The sequence below is a fragment of the Marmota marmota genome, unplaced genomic scaffold (genome assembly GCF_001458135.2).
Source record: "Marmota marmota marmota unplaced genomic scaffold, marMar, whole genome shotgun sequence".
Lineage (NCBI taxonomy): Eukaryota > Metazoa > Chordata > Mammalia > Rodentia > Sciuridae > Marmota > Marmota marmota.
Genome location: NW_026000001.1, coordinates 3260984 through 3277300, shown reverse-complemented (window position 1 = coordinate 3277300; position 16317 = coordinate 3260984). Strand labels below are relative to the sequence as shown.

General features: G+C 64.4%; 1 protein-coding gene across 1 annotated transcript in view; it reads right to left on the bottom strand.

Annotated features, from left to right (window-relative positions):
• The window catches only part of Ano1 (anoctamin 1), a 108484-nt gene that overhangs the window by 30746 nt on the left and 61421 nt on the right, over window positions 1–16317 (bottom strand). The window contains 3 exon segments of the mRNA XM_048807613.1: window positions 5895–6055; window positions 9880–10014; window positions 10736–10800. Coding sequence (XP_048663570.1) covers window positions 5895–6055; window positions 9880–10014; window positions 10736–10800 — 361 coding nt within the window.

Sequence of the window (16317 nt, the reverse complement as noted above, 5' to 3'; positions counted from 1 at the left end):
CGGCACTGGACCCGAGCGGGGCGTGGGGGCAGGACTTGACTGCTGCCTTGTCTCTGCAGGAGCATCCCTGAGCTGGTCCCAGCAGTCCCTAGGGTGGGCCTCCGAGTCACCCCGACGGCTCTCACGACCCGGCCCCCTGGCAGGGACCCCACCGTGTCCGCCAGGAGGCTGCTCTGGAGCAAGGCTGCGGTGTCCGCATGGTTACGTGAGGCTCCACAGCGGTCCTCAAGGCAGGGTGGGGGCTGGACAAGAAGAGACACTGGGGAGCGGGCCCTGTCTCTGTCCAGCCACCCCGTGAGGGCCCCGAGGGCGGGCGGCAGTTGGAAAGCCAGGACATGACCAGAGCCAGACCCCCACACCTCGCTCCTGCGTCCTCACCCCCAGGCCCGTGAGCCACCAATGTCTGCCGTGGAAGCCGCCAGGTCTGTTTTAAAGCAGCAGCTGAGCTGGCCGCCCGGACGCTGGGCACTGCACCCACTCTCCCCACACTGTGTCCCCTGAGTCCCCACCTCGAGGTCCTCGGCCCCCTGTGGTGCTGCTGGGAGGCAGGGCTCTGGGAGGGTGGGGTCCCGAGGGTGGCCCTCATGCTCTGGTGAGCACCCTGACAGAGAGCCGCCTGTCCCCTCGCCCCGTGAGGACATGTCTGCACCAGGAGACGGGCCTCACCAGCGCCGCTGGGCCCTGCGTGATCTCGGACTTCCAGGCTCAGACTGCAGGGCCGAGGTGGCGCCTGTGCATCTGTGTCCCAGCCAGGGACCTGTGCTCAGCGCAGACTCCGCCTTCAGGAGCCGGAGGGCAGAGCCCTCGTCCGGCACCAGCCGTGGACGCGGGTGCGGCCTCTGGCCTTGGCTTTGCACGGGGTCCCTGCACCCACCTCTTCATCCCCAGAGCCCCATCTGCTGGCCTTTTAATCCCAGCAGATGACCCCCCCCCCAGCTCCAGGGAACAGCCCCCTCCCCCAACTGTCAAAGCCACCAGGACCTCAGGCGCACCCGGAGTCTCCGGCCCCTCTGTCACCTCGCTCACACCGTCACACTGAGCATCGAGCTCGGTCCCAGCAGCTGGGCTGGGAGCAAATCACCCCCTTTGTTCTGCACGAAGTGGACCCGCGGCTGAAACCCACCATTACGCTATCATTTCAGAAAATTGATCCCAGCAGAGAGCTAAATGGGGCTCGGCGCTGCTTAACGTGACGATCCATCTGAGGCTCTGAAATGTCACCCGCACCAGCAGGAGCCACCACGGAGCCTCCAGGACCAGCGGGCGGCTGGCAAAGCCCAGCTCCCCAGGAGCACAGGGCTGTTCTGGGGGGGCTGCTGCACAGGGAGCCCACTCCCCACGGCGGCCACGGCCAGGGCCCCCGCGTCCAGGCGGGACAGGTCTGGGGCTCTCCCCGTCTGGGCGGGCAGTCGTGAGGCCAGCCGGAGGGCACGAGGAGGGCACCGAGCCAGGAGAGGAAAACCGATCCGCCGAGGCCAGGAGTGGGTGGTTGAATGAGGATCAACGCCCCCGCGCCCTGCTAATCGCACTTGGCAGCCGGGCAGCGGGCCAGGGCCAGCTTTGTCTTCTCACCTGCGGGCGGGTGAGTGGGCACGGCGCAGCTCCCCGTCTCCCGGGCTCACCAAGCTCGGCTCTGCCCTGCGGCTTGCGTCCGGAAGGAGTGAGCTCCCCACCCCAGAGCGCTGGTGGCCTCTGCAGAGTGGGAGGTGCCCACTGAACTCGCACTGGATCCCCCACTCCAGACGGGCTCACCTGGTCTCCCTGCCGTGGGGGTGCAGCTGGGGAGGCCAGGGTCGGCCAGGCTCCGGAGGACAGGCCCCCTGACCACGTTCCTCCCTGGAGCAGAGATGGCCATTGTCTTTGAGGGAGAAAAGTAGTAGGTCCCCAGCGCAGAGCAGCTGGGTGGACAGGGCAGCCCTGTCCATGGCGCTGCGGGTTTAATGAACGCCATCTCATCCCTGTGGGTCCCGGCTGACCAGGCAGCCTTACTGCCTGGACCACCTAGGCCAAGATCCGACATCTGCTCCCCCAAGAGGACACCTAATGGGGGCTTGGAGAACATCTGGATGGAGAGGTGTGACCAGGGCACTCACTTGGACCTTGGATATTAATGGGCCAAGCTGTGGATCTTGATTAATTGGTTAGCTGTGTGACCTTGGGCAAGTCACTTGACCTTTCTGCGCCTCAGCATCCTCATCAGAGATAACAGACCTCCCTACGGCTGCTGCGGGGTCCCCGAGACAGCCCGTGCAGAGAGCACAGACAGGACCTGGTGTGGCCGGTCCCCACCGCAGGCTCCATCGGGAAGAAGCGGCAGTTTGGGGAGATGGACGAGAAGCTATTTCAGACAAAACTCTGAGGTCGGTCAGGAGAAAAGGAGAGTCGTGTGACACACCCTGTTGGCCAAGTTGGCTGGTGACGTGGGGGGGGCAAGGGCTAGCGGTCAGGCCCCGGGGCTCAGGAGCCGGGAGGCTGGGGTTCGGGTCTTCCTCTGCTGCTCGGGCTGGTGTAGGCTCCAAAGGCTCATGGGCTAAGAGGGGCCACGGAGGCACCTGCCTTGCCGGTCACCGGGGAGGGGTCTCCGCACACCACAGGCTCGGTGGGCACCTGCCACTGGGAGGGCTCGGGCTCCCCCCCCAGAGCCCTTCTCTGAGGACATGAAGACAAGGGAGAGGGGAGAGCGGAGCGTAGTCTCGGGGGACAGGGCAATGGCCAGGTTCTCAAAGCCCGATCTTCTCGGTAACAGCGGGCACCCTACAGGGCTGCTCAGCAGGCAGGTCCTGGGGCCCCCCGGTGCAGACTGGGCAGAGCAGGACGGTGCCTGGGATCTGCATCCTGTTGTCGGGTTGAACTCGGGGCCTCAGGAATGCTCTGCCTGAGCCCCACCCCAGCCCCTGCTGGCCGGCTTCTCTGGGGCCTCCAAGATGCAGCAGGCGGACACAGCACATCGGGGAGTCTGTTCCCACTGCCACAAGGCTGGCAGGGGACAGAGCCAGTCTCGGGCCCCGTGCCTGCCTGACCCTACCAGCCACGCTCCAGTCACGCGGGTGAGTCAGAGCTCGAGGCTGCCCAAAGCACTGGGCGGTGGCCACACAGGCCGGGCCCACCGTGGCCAACTTCCAGCTTGGGCAGGGGAATCGGGAGGCTGGTGTCCAGCCAGGAGGTGTCCTGGCCTGGGTGGGGCCTGGAGGAGGGAGGAAAGGCAGGGCTGACCACTGCTGAGGTCCCCAGGAGGGGCAGGGGTCTGCGGTGAGGGGCAGTGGGTGAGGGGACGTCAGAGATGATTCCCCAGGGCCCAGGAGGCAGGAAGAGGGGCAGGGGTGGGCTCCTGTCCCTGCCTGCAGCCTCACTGTCCTCATTTGTGAGAAGAGGTGAGGTGTCACCTGGGGGATGCGGAGGATGGGGTGCCGAGGGCCACCCGAGATGCCCACCTTGGCTGGAACGCTTCCCAGCACGGGCAGCTCAGCACCCGGGCCAGCCCGCCGGGTCCCCCGCACAAGGCCCGTGAGGTGGCCTCTCAGGCTGAGCTTACTCCGAGTCCTTTTTTGCCCACTGAGGGGGATGACAGCTGACCCCAAGGCTGGGCTCACCTCTGCCCCCGTCTGTCTCCTGCTTGTAACCCGGGACCCCGTGTGGCGGGCCACAGCCCAGGGCTGACGTCGCCTGGTCTGAAGGCCACAGGACCCATGAGGCCCACTGGAACCTCCTCTCGTCCCCGGGGGCCTTGCCCACCAAGAGGGCTGCCAGCTGCAGCTGAAGTTTCAAACTCAGAGGAGGGTCCCCATCGTCCCCAAACAGAAAGTCAAGGGGATCAAGGGACTGGTGTCAGTCTAGGTCAGGGCTGGACAGGGGAGTCGAGGGCCCACACTTGGAGAGTCATGACCCTGGTCCCCAGGGTTGGCAGGTGGGAGAAGACCCCTGCAGGTGGCCCTGATTCAGGGCTGTGCCCGGGCCCTTGCCCCTGACCTCTTCTGGCCTGAGGCTCTTGTCTAGTTGGGGACCCAGCAGAGGCCTGTAGGACCCAGTTTGAGAACCAAGGGGTGACGACTGGTTTTTAGACATTTAGGCCAGACTCTCTGCTCCTGGTCCTCTGTTACCCGGGGACACCCAGGCCGGGGGCTCAGGGTGCTGCTGAGCCCGGCATAGGGGGACCTCACTCTCCCAGGTCCCTCTCCAAACACAGCTTAACCCATCTGCCCTCTTCAGGGGCAGGCGCTGCCTGCGTCCACTCGGGGGCTGACCAGGCAGGAAGGGACCCTGAGGAGAAGGCCGTGGTCAGCGCACACACAGAGGTGTGGCAGCCCCCGTGCGGCCTGCAGTTCTTCCTGCGGGTGGCGGGGAAGGTACAGGGGTAACATGCTAGGACTTAAAAGAGGTGACCTCTCAGTGACCAGGAAGCATCAGTGCTCTGGGCCCCTGGAGCCCACCCCGCCCCCAGGCTGTCACAGTCCCTCTTCAGGCACAAGGAGCTGGGAACACAGTCAGAGCCCAAGGTTCCTCCTTCACCCTCGCTCCCTTCTCCCCTGGCCACCAGGGTGGCCAGCGCTGGCCAGGAGAAGGAGAGGAACACCCGGGCACCTGGGGCTCTCTGCAGGCACGGGAGGCCCAGACCCACATGCCTGGCAGCCACCTGACAGTGACCGTAGAGTCCGTGAAAGTGGACGAGTCTGCAGGCTCACTGGGACAGGGCCGTCACCAGGGGCCACCGACAGCCACTTCTTCCCCAGTCCCAGGGCAGGGTCAGGGAGGGCACAGAGTCTGGCTTCTCCAGGGCCCTAGTGGGGCACAGTCGGGGCCTCTGGGGCCAGGGAGAGAGGGTGGACTGAGGGGGGCACCTGGCCACCTGGCTGGCCAGGAAAGGAGGCCCTGAGTGACCTAGCGGCCTGGGTAGCCATCAACAGGAGGGTCACCCTGTGTGCCACTAGCCCAGCAGCCACACAGCCTCAGGAGCCCCAAGAGACAGCAGAGCTGGCTGGTGACCCAGCTGGAGGGGGCACTGATGGCACTGGGGCCAGCACAGCTGAGCCGCTAACACCGTAGCCCAGTTAGCTTCCCCTCTGATGGCTCATTGGTCTTTTGGTCACTGGCGAACACACCTCTGTCCTCCATGTGGCCCCTCTGCCACAAACACTGCCTGGCCACATCCTCGGAACTCAGGTCCGTGGCCTCCAGCTCTCCTGGGACGTTCTCCTGAGTCCCCTCCCTGGGGGGGACTGCCCTCTCCTCTGTGCCCGGCCCCAGCTCCTACAGACGTGAGCCCCTGGAGATGACGGGCCCTGGTGTCCAGTGTGGGGGTCACAGCCTGCCACTGCACACATCCCAGATACCCAGCTGGCAAGGCCGCGGTCAGCCCAGTTTGCAGAGAAGGGAACGGATGGCACCCCTGCTGACCAAGGACACGGGCAGGGCCAACCCCCTGTGCCCAGGAAGCAGCTGGGCGGGGATCGGGACTCCTGGAGGAGGAACCCGCCTGGCTCTGGTGGCAGTGCAGGCCAGTGGGCAGGGCGCAGGTGCAGGACGGCTGCTCGGGAGCGGGGACCCCGGGCCCCTCCCACTGTCTCTCGGGGCCTCAGCTTCCCTTCCTTAAAATGGGCACAGGACACCTGCAGGGAGGCCACGAGGCTCCAATGGGAGCCAATGCCCTGGCTGGCCCAGGTCCGCCTCCCCCACGAGGGGCAGCTGTGGTCCTCAGCAGGGCCACTGCCAGCCTGGCCAGCCTGGTGCCCTCCTGGGCCTTCCAGGGCCCCAACGGGTCAGAACCGCCCCTCTGCACCCCGGCAGCGCCGACCTGGTGCCCTCCTGGCAAACCCCGCCTGCCGAGGCTCCAAGACGGAGAACCCAGGAGGCACGGAACCCTGGGTGGCGTGGGTGGCCGCCCTGCAGGCTCCACTTACCCCAGAGGGCCATGAAGACGGAGAAGAAGACGGTGGCCGGGTTGTCAAAGAGGTGGCTGGCACGGGCCGTGGCACAGGCCGAGCTCATCTTCCAGTAGCTGCAGGTCTTGTCACAGAGGGGGCACATGGTGATGTTGTGTCTCTGGTCACACATCTCCATGCTGCAAGAGAGGGGCCACTTTCAAGTCCCCCGGCCACTTGGACGAGACACCTCCTGGGGGCCAGGTAGAGTAGCAAAGCCCCTGCTCCTGCACCACAGGGGACACTGTGAGGAGCATCAGCTGGTGACAGCCGTGCCCCTGTCCCTCCCTGCCACCCAGGGCCAGCTTCACAGGTGTGGGACCCACGCCGCCAGCCCAACCCGAGTCAGCAGGGCCCCTGCCATTCCCGTCTTAGAATCCCTAGGAATTCTGAACAAGGGTGTCACATTTCCTTTTGCAGGGGGTTCTGCCACTCCAGCTGGCCCTGATGAGGCCCCACTCAGAGTGGCTTGGGGCAGGATGGTCCCCTCTGGTGACCCTCAGGCAGCAGCCTGCACGCCAGCCACCCAGAAGTCTGGAGTCTTGGCGAGCCTCTCCCCTGTGGCCAGGCAGTGCCAGGGCAAGTCTGTTGGGAACGGAGCCCAGGCTAGGCCCCAGAACTGAAAGGACAAGGGTAGCTGGGCACAGTGGCCACCCCTGGAATTCCAGCCACTCGGGAGGCTGAGGCTGGAGGATCCCACGTTCGAGGCCAGCCTGGGCAATTTAGCGAGACCCTGTCTCAAAAGCAAAAAGGGCTGGGGAGTAGCTGGGGGAGCACCCCTCAGTCCCTGGGAAGCAGGCCGCCAAGTGCTTGTGGGGCCCTCTCCCCGACACCAAGGAGGGTGGAGGAGGCACCCCGGAATGTTCTCCAGGAGGCTGGGTCACAGGAACACGTCCCCAAGCTACCTGGTACCAAGGGGGCCCACCTGGGATGGTGGCCCTGGTTGGTGAGGCCTCTGATCTGCTGTGCAGACAGGCTTGAGGGGCAGCGCCCGCAGCTACATGCAGAGGAGGAGGCCAGCAGCCAGGCTCTCCCCTCCACTGACTCGAGAGGCCACCAGCTGGTAGCAAGAGCCTCAGCACCGGCCTGCGTGGAGTGTCCACCTGGCTGGGATCAGCACTGGGGATTACAGAATCAATCCCACCTTCACAGATGGGAAAGGAGCCCAGAGAGGGGGAATAAGTTCCTCAGAGCCACACAGCCCAGTGGACTTGGACCTTGGTCTTTGAGTCTTCAAAGTCTTCTCGGGGCCATGGGGGTGGGGCTCCCTGCCGAGGTGGGGCGCCTAGGCTGGGTCCTTGTTCTCCCGTCCTGCATTCTGGGACCCTGGCCAAGCCCTCTAGCTTCAGATCTGGTTTTCTTTCTGAACACCAGGAGGGGGCAGAATAAGGCCCTTCCGGCTGTGGCCTCCCCGTGAACCTGGCCCAGACCCTCATCTACGAACAGACGCCCGGCTGGAGCCCCCGTCCCCAGAGGTCAGACGGAACCTGGGGCGGAGCTGAGGTCTTTGCTTGTTCCCTTTTGGCTAGGTTCCTGGAGACAGTGAACCTGGGCACAGACGCACACCTGGCCCACCGCAGCCACCAGCTCCAGGGACCTTCCCGTGCCAGTCAGGGGACATGGGGCAGGAGGTGGGAGGGGCGGGAGAGGCGCGTGGCAGCTGCCCGGGGATCTGGGGAAGAGTGGGTGCCCGTGGGGCCGTGGGGGCTGGGCGTGGGGACGTGGGGGCTGGGCGCGGGGCCGACTCGCAGGCAGGGGGACGAACTGTGCTCCGGAGCCGGCCACTCTGGGATGGATCTCTGCGACCCGCCTGGCCCCGGGCAGGTCACTCTACCTCCTGTGTCCCAGGGTCACCCGTATGTGACGTGGGTGCTGATAATGTGTCACTGGGTTGTCGGGGGGACAAGACAACCGAGGTGCACGGACCTCTGCATCGGGGCTGGCGTGTGACCGCTGTAGTCACCGCTATCATCCGAGAGTGGCCACCCCTGGGAGCTGGGGAGATCTCGACAGAAGCCCAGGGACGGCCTCGTGGGGGCACCTCTAGCCCTTACTAAGCTTCCCCTCTTCTGGGGCCTCTCCAGGGAGGCAGCAGGGACGCAGGGGGCAGCACATGCTCAGCTGTGCCTGACCTGAGCCCCTCCGGCAGGGAGATGGGTGGAAGGCCACCCCACCGGCTTCCCTGACCCAGGGCCATAGTGGCCACCCGGCTGGAGGGCCTGGAGGCCTGCGGTGGGCTCGGGTCAGGGAGGGCTGACTCTGCCCAGGCTGGTCTCCTCCCTGCCAGCCTCAGCTCCTGGCAAATGCCACCAGCCATTCACAGAGCCTGCTCCTGCTGCTTCTGAACCCGGCCAAGATAAGGACAAGGAGCTCAGAGATCAGAGGTGGAGGTGGAGGTTGGAGGTTGGAGGTTGGAGGTTGGAGGTGGAGGTCGGAGGTTGGAGGTTGGAGGTTGGAGGTGGAGGTTGGAGGTTGGAGGTGGAGGTCGGAGGTCGGAGGTTGGAGGTTGGAGGTGGAGGTCGGAGGTGGAGGTGTTCCCAGGGAGGCCGGAAGCTGGGCTTCCCTGCAGGCTCCGTGGGCCCTGCAGGCTCCCCAGGCTGCCTGCAGGGCCCACGCGCCTCCCCTTCCAGGCACAGCACCAGGTGAGGCTGGGTGGGGACGCCTGGCCCTGCCTGCCAACCCCCCTGAGTCACTGCGTTTCTGACCATGTGATGGCGGCCGAGCTGGCACAGTCGAGGGGATCTTGGACCCTTTCCTGGGCAGTCCACGCCCGAGCTGGCAGTCTCCGCCCGAGGAAGGAAGGAGACTCACCTGGCCTGCTCCAGGGCGTCCGGGGACACTCCCTCCCTGCCCTGCCCTTGCCGCCCCAGGCCAGCCTCAGCATCCCCCGCGGCTGGGCTTCAGAGACGGTCACCATGGCCAAACGGGTGCAGGGGCCTCACACTATCCTCAAAAAGAAAGGACAAGCGCCCCCTGCCCAGGGTCAGGACAGCACTGAGGGGCCGGGCCCGAGCCCCCGCGAGCTCTGCCGGGGCGGGTGGGATACTTCAGGTGTCGTTCATGGATCCAAACCTCCTTAAACACAACCGGTCGGCTGTGGCCTCTCTGGGCTTCTGAGAGCCAGCCTGTTCATGGGCTGGACGACTCGGTGGCTCTTCACTGACCGGAACTACGGGTGGCTCTCCAGCCCACGGCTGTGTCCGAGGAACTGGCAGAGTCACCAGGAAGCCACCAGCTGGCATCAGGACTTGCTGAGACACAGGGTCCTGCGAGGCCAGGGCAGTCAGGCCCCGTGAGGACCTCGGTCCCTGCAGAGGGCTGCACCCGGAGGGCCTGAGAACAGAGGGCCGAGGTCCTGGCGCCCTGACAGCTGGGGCCTGGGCGCACCGCTGCCGTGCGCAGGGGTGGCTGTAGCTAGTCCAGTGACGCAGAGGAGGCGGAGGTGCCGGGGAGAAGGGCCCCCCGAGCCAGGCTGGTGTCTCTGGGGTCCTGGCCGCCTTCCCAGAGCCCCCCGGGCCTGGCACAGTGCTCGGAGACCAGGGAGGCCCAGGGGATCTACACACAGAGACCTGTGTGGGCTGAACTCGGCTGTGGCTGGGCCCTGGGGGTGACAGCGCAGGCGCCACTCAGAGGCGGCCGTGGGGTCAAGGTGCTCTCCGGGCGGCACCCAGGCCGGAATCCCTTCCCGACCCTACAAGGTAGGGGATTTTCTTGCTGTTTGATGACCCCAGATGACATAACAAGTCCTTCAAAACATGAGAACGGGCCTGGCGTTGACCTCGCGCCCCGAGTCAGTGAGGGCGCCCAGGAAGGTGCCCACACGTGGACGCAGCTCTGAGCTTCTAGACGGCAGCCGCCCAGGTGCCCTTGAGGTCCCCGGGGGCTGAGCACGGGAGGCTGTGAGGCCAGCCTCCCACTGGACTCTGCTCCTGGGCGGGGGCGTGACCCTGGGGGCTGTGCCTACCTGGGGATGTTCTCGTCCACGGTGGCGCAGCCGTAGAGGAACACGATGACACCGACGACCGAGGCTGGGATGAGCATCTGGGTGTAGGCGCCCAGCCAGGCGAAGTACAGGCCGATCTTCTCCCCGAAGTACTTCCTGCCCCAGAGCAGACAGAGGCTCCTTCTCAGCCCACCGCCCGGAAAGAATGCGCGTCCCTCCCCAGAGGGGAAGCTCTCTGCAGGGCACTTCTGGTCCCAGAGGCAGCACGGGGCTCGGAAAACCTCCCTGGGTGGGGGCGGGGCCCTGCTCTCGGTGGGTGTCACCCGCCTCTCTTTTGGGCCCTGGGAAGGGGCATTTGTGCTTGTGCAGGCCACCCTGGTGGGCACACTGTGCTCCCCGAGCCTCGAGCACTGGAGTGGACGTGGGCCTGGAGGGGAGAAGACCTGCCACACCCGTCGCCCGTGGGCTCCTGGTGGCTAAGTCGGTTTCCACAGGCCACACTCGGTCAAGTCCCAACAGGACACGCTGCCTGAGCTGATCGGTCCCTTGCAGGGACCAAGGTCCTTGGGCCTCTCACAGATTCCGACAGATGTTGAGGAAGGCAGGGAGCCCCAGCCGTGGACAGGGCCAGGCGCGGCCATGGGGGCAGCAGAGACTGGACGTGACACAGGACGTCCATCCTCCAGTGAGTAAAGAAGCTGCTGCCCCCAGCGCCGGCTGGGTCACACGCAGAGCCTCCTACGCAGCTTCGAGTCCCAACAGGTTCCCAGGTGACTGAATATTCAGAGCGGCTGAGGCCACAGGGACGTCCCCCCACTGACATCCAGCCAGCCACCGCTTCCCCCCAGCCAGGGCCAGGCCCGCGGAGCCCGCTTACCTGACCAGGTCGATGGGCTGGTACTTGTAGAAGACCCCATAGCTCGCCCACTCCTCGTACAGGAGCTGCAGGAGGAAGGGGGGGCAGGTGAGGCTGGCACCCCGAGGCTGCCTCCCACCGAGTGCTCGGAGCTGCTGGCCTCGGCCCCCGTCACATCACCTCGCCATCAGCACTCACTGAGCACTGGCTGAGCCCGGGTGACGGCGGCGGGGAAGGCGCTCCTGGCAGGCTTTGGCATGCCCCACCTCGCCACCTGACGTGGAGCTGACCCACAGTGCCGGCACCGCGCGCGCGGCCTCTCCGTGTGGGCTCACCCGTCACGCACCAGAGCTTCTCTATGGAAGTCACAAACCCGCCAGGGTTTCGAGCAGAGAAACATCAATGGCAAATTGAAACACACCCAAAAAAACCTCACGGGTGTAAAAATAGCTCGAGGTCTGTCTCCGGAGATGGGCCCTCGATTAACCGAGCTCAGGCAGGGACGGTAATGAGCCTGGTGGATTGGAAGCCTCCCGGGCCCAGGGAGGAGGCCCCGAGGAGCGCTGGGAAGGCTGGCCAAGGGACCCTCTGGGCCTTGGTGACTTCTCACAGTCCCCGGAGGGCAGGGACGGGGGGCGTGAGGTGTGTCCGTAACTGGTGTGTCGAGCTCCTTGTTGGGCTGATGTCCTACTGAGAGCCCACCTGACAATCGGGGAGGAGGAGACCTCGGTGCCCTGCACCCATCAGCCCCTGCCCAACCGGCCCAGGAAGGCCAGGTTCTGTAACCCACAAAGGGCCCACCGGCCGCCACACAGTGCTCAGAGCCACGGGCCTCACCCGTGGCCCCGAGGCCTGGCACTGTGTCCAGTGTCACCCAGCTGGCAGGAGGTGGCTGTGAGGCCCCTGTACCCCACAGCCGTCTTGAGCAGGGCCACGGGGGTAGGTGAGGGCTGGATTCACCATCAGAAATGAACAAGCGGACCCACTGGAAGGGAAGGAGGTCCAGGTGTCTCAGGGGCCACCACGGGCAGCAAGAGGCATCCAGGTCTGTGAAAGGTGGGTGGGGACTGTCCCAGGAACCCTCAGAGTCCTCCCACCGTGGGCTGGGACCACCTCGGCCTGAGCGGGGAGGAGGGCAGGGCTGGGGGCTCTGTGCTGCTCCTACTCTCACCCTCTTCCTGACATGTAATTAGAAGCTGGAGTGGAGGGGGCTGTCCTACCCGATTCTGCCCTGGAGACGAGAGACCACCGTCCCTCTGCTCGGGACCGAATGTGTGCCTCGAATTCACATGTGGGAGCGGAACCTCTGGAGACTGTCCTTGAGTCTGAGGCTCCCGAGGCCATCAGGGTTAAGTGCGGTCATGAGGACGCAGCCCTGGTGCTGGGACCAGTGCCCTTACCACAGGAGGGACCGACACCAGAGGTCTTTGTGCTACCAGGAGGAGGTGCCACCAGAGGGGCTGGCTGGCTGGCAGGAAGAGAGAGTCCCACAGGGAGCCAGCCGAGGGGCAGCACCCTGGCCTTAGACCTCTGGCCTCCAGAACTGAGGCAGTAAGTGTTGGTCAGCTGCCCAGTTGGTGGCTGTGGCTGTGGCATCTCAAGCTGAGAAGTCCTGCCCACTGACCCAGAGGCCCAGAGCTGATGGCCTAGATTCCTCCAAGCAAGTCTTGGAGAATGAAATGTGGCCCTCGGGTCAGGGGTCCGGCCTGGGAAGCTGTCCTCCGGGGATTTCTCCCCTCTGGGGCTCTGCAGCGCTGAGAAGCACCCAGGAGAACACGGGGCTGGCTCTGTCCAGTCAGTGCGCAGGCTCTGAGAGGCAGGGACGGGAGCCCTAGGCAGAGCCAGTGTGGTCTTCGGTTCCACAGAGCCCTGCCATGCACCCCCTGGGCTCTCTAGATGTCAAGTCCTGTCAGGGGCATGAACAGGACACTTCCTCAGGTTCCACATCCCAGAGATCACCAGTGAGGCTGGCCGCTGGCTGGGGGTGAACCCTGTGGCTATCAGGAAGAATCGGGACACGCAGGCGTCCCTACCCTGCCCAGCGGTCTGCGGGGAGTCGGAGCCTGCTCTGATGTGGGGTGCCAGCTCCACTAGGCCTGGGCAGCGGGAGGGCCCCTGTATTGTACTGAGGATGAGGGTGCTGTCCCCGGTCCCAGGTCACTGCAGGAACCGAGAGACTCAGCACAGAGGCCTGAGGTGCACAAGTGGCCCCCTGTGAGGCACCCTGAATCAGGCTGTGCAGATGACAAGGGGCGTCCCTGTGCAAGCTGGGACGTAAGCAGGCCGCACTGGAGCCAGGCTGGGCCTCTGGGGAGGGAGAGTGGCCCTGCTTTACAGCACCGTCCCCTGCAGCCAGGTCACCAGAGGGGGGAAGGAGAGAGAGGGAGCCAGAGAGATGGACCGACAGAGATGGGGGTGTGGGAAGGAAAAGGGAGGGAGAAGGAGAGACACAGAGTCGGGCAGAGCCACAGGGCACAGAGACCCGGGGCAGGCACAAGCTCTAGGAAGAGAGGCACCTGAGACAGGTGGGGAGGGCGGGCCATGGGGCCCCCACGGCGCACAGCAGCTCACCGCCGCGCTCAGATGGCAGACGGAGCCCCCACCAGCTTCCCACGAGGCCAATAGCCTCCGTGGCCTCTCTTCCTGCCAAGAAGAGAAGTCCTGCTCATCTCCCTGGACTGTCACGGCAAAGGAACCACACGGGATCTCCCTGTCACCACTGGAAAAAGGGCAAGGAGCCTCCGCCGTCATCACCAACAGCACGGGGAGAAGCTGGCCACGCAGGCTGAGTACCCTCCATCCAGTGACCAGGACCTTCTAGCTGTGGGCCTGAAGGGGTCCTGGCTCTACCCATGGGCATCTCTCTGGCCAGGGCCTCCCTCCTGCGTCCAGAGATGGCCCCTGCACAGCACTGACACAGGCCTGAATTGCTGTGTCTCAATGCCCCTTGCTGGTCCCCTTGAAGGGGGACCAGGTTTAAGTAATCCTCCTCATCCTCAGTGGAACAGGGCGGGGGCCACTGGCAGGTTCTCAGAGAGTAGCTGATGATGGGCGGGACGACAGGCCGAGCCGCCAGCCCAGCCCGGGGTGGAGCGGACCTCGTACATGGGCCCAGTAGGCCTTCCTAGAGGTGTTAGCCGTCCTCTGCTCCATGGGGCTCCCGCTGGCCTGGCCTTCCGAGTGCTGGCCAGAGGACACCCTTCTGCACATACACACACAGCCTTGGGTGTTCCCTGTGCATCCAGGTTAGTCACACAACAGGAACTTGCGGGAGGCCTGCAGGAAGGTGCCCGGCCTATGGGCCCCACTGTCCACGGCCGGGACCAGGCCCAAGGCTCTGACCACCTCGGTGGGGACTTTGCTTAAACATGGCTGCCCCACCCCAGCTTTCCTTTTGTCCTGCAAGATACCTGGGCCCGGGGCTTCTGCAACTCACAGGGCAGTGTGAGTGGACAAGCTCCAGAGTCTTCAGAGAAAAGGCAGAAGACTCAGAACCAAGCCACTTAAAATGGAACCACAGAGCGTGAGAAGTTCTCCAGGACTCTGAGCTAGGACTCATATGTGCCCCCCTCCTTCCCTCCCTCTCACCACCACTACCTGTCTATCACTCACCCACCCATCCCTCCTCCCCCTCCTACCCATCCATCCATGTACCCATCATCTACCCTCCATCTACTTATCCATCCACCCTCCCTCCCTCCATCCATCCACCCATCCATCCACTCATCCATCCATCCACAGTCCATCCACCCTCTATCCATCCATCCACCCACCCATCAGCCCATCCATCCACCTTCTATCCATCCATCCACCCATCCATCCACCCTCTATCCACCCATCCATCCATCCACAGTCCATTCACCCATCCATCCATCCACCCTCTATCCATCCATCCACCCATCCATCCATCCACAGTCCATCCACCCTCTATCCATCCATCCACCCACCCATCCGCCCATCCATCCACCTTCTATCCATCCATCCACCCATCCATCCATCCACAGTCCATCCAATCATCCACCCATCCTCCCTCTATCCATCCATCCATCCATCCATCCATCTATCCATCCATCCATCCACCTGTTTATGCACCCATTCATCCATCCATTCATTCATCCATCAACCATCCATCCATCCACCCTCTATTCATCTGCCATCTATCCATCCACCCATCCATCCATCATCCACCCACCCATCCATCCATCCACCCTCTATCCATCCTCCCTCTATCCATCCATCCATCACCCACCCTCCATCCATCCACCCATTCACACTCTGATAACCCCATGGGCCAGGCCTTGCACTCTTTGCTGGGACCCAACATTATTGGGGTGAGGGGACACTCCAGGCAGAGGAAATGTATGTGGGGGCAACCTGAGCATTTCAGCTGGGCCTGTGCGTGATGGAGCCCAGAAGCATTTCTGGAGTAGCGCCCTCACGAGCTGGTCCTGGCACTGATGTGACATCGGCCATGCCATCTTGAGATGAGAAAGTGGTGGGGCTTGGGGGGTTGGGGTGCAGGAACCTGTAGCCCCAAGGACTGCATTTGGCCAGAAGAGGGTGGCAGGTGTCCACAGAGGAAGCGTTTTTGGATGGAGGAAGGGCTCAGCCATGTGGCAGGGGTGCGAGGGAACAGAGGGGGCTGGACTCAGGCCAGTGGGTCAGGGCAGGCCGGTAGAGGGGATGGCGCTCTCCAACGGGATTGGACAGGGGAGTTCTACAAGCCACAGGGTCCCAGACAAATGCCAGATGTTACACTAAAAATAACCAAATATGTCATTTTTGTGCTAGATCAGATAGCGTCTTCAGCTGGAGCCACCGGCAGGCAAGTTGCCTCAAGTCCCCAAGCCTTAAAACACACACGGGGCTGGGGGAGCTGAGAGGAGGCACATTCCGTCCACAGAGGTTCCCAGGCCCTGGGGTTTGGGACAACGCCACCATTGTGAGGTTCTCCAGGAAGCCTCTCCGCCCACCACCTGCAGAAGGATCAGCAACGGGGTGGGGGCCAGCAGGGTTGTTTGGGGGATGGAGAGAGGCTGAGCTGGGTGCCAGGGTGAGAGGCTGTGCCAGCCGAGCGTGGACAGGGGCAGGGGGCAAGGCCTTCTGGGGAGCCTGGGGCAAGGAGCAGAGATCCCCTGCACAGAGAGGGCCTGGAGAGTGGACGGAGGCCCTGGACAGCCACCACAGAACAGAGGGTCACTCAGTGGTCCCAGAGTGCTCCATGGACCACCGGCTCAGCACTGTCTCCACTCAGAAGGGCTCCAGGGCGGTCAGCCTGACACACAGGGCTGCCCGGTGGCTCTCGGTATGCTGCGGGGCCTGGCTCTGTGCAGCCGGCCACTCCGCTGCCCACTTATTGGCCCAGGGGAGGCTGGAAGGAGGCCAAATGCCCCCACAGGCCGCCCAGGCCATGGCATCCCTCAGTGGGCAATTCCCCAAGGCTGAGCCTTAACCCCGGCCAGGTGTGGTGACCGGCAGCAGGGGCAGGCTCGGAGGACATCCTTCCTCCCCCACGCTCTCAGCCACCTGCCACGGATGGAGGTTAAGACTTCTCCAGAAAGTGGGAGGGGAGGGAGGGGAGGGAGGGAAGGAGGGGAGGAGGG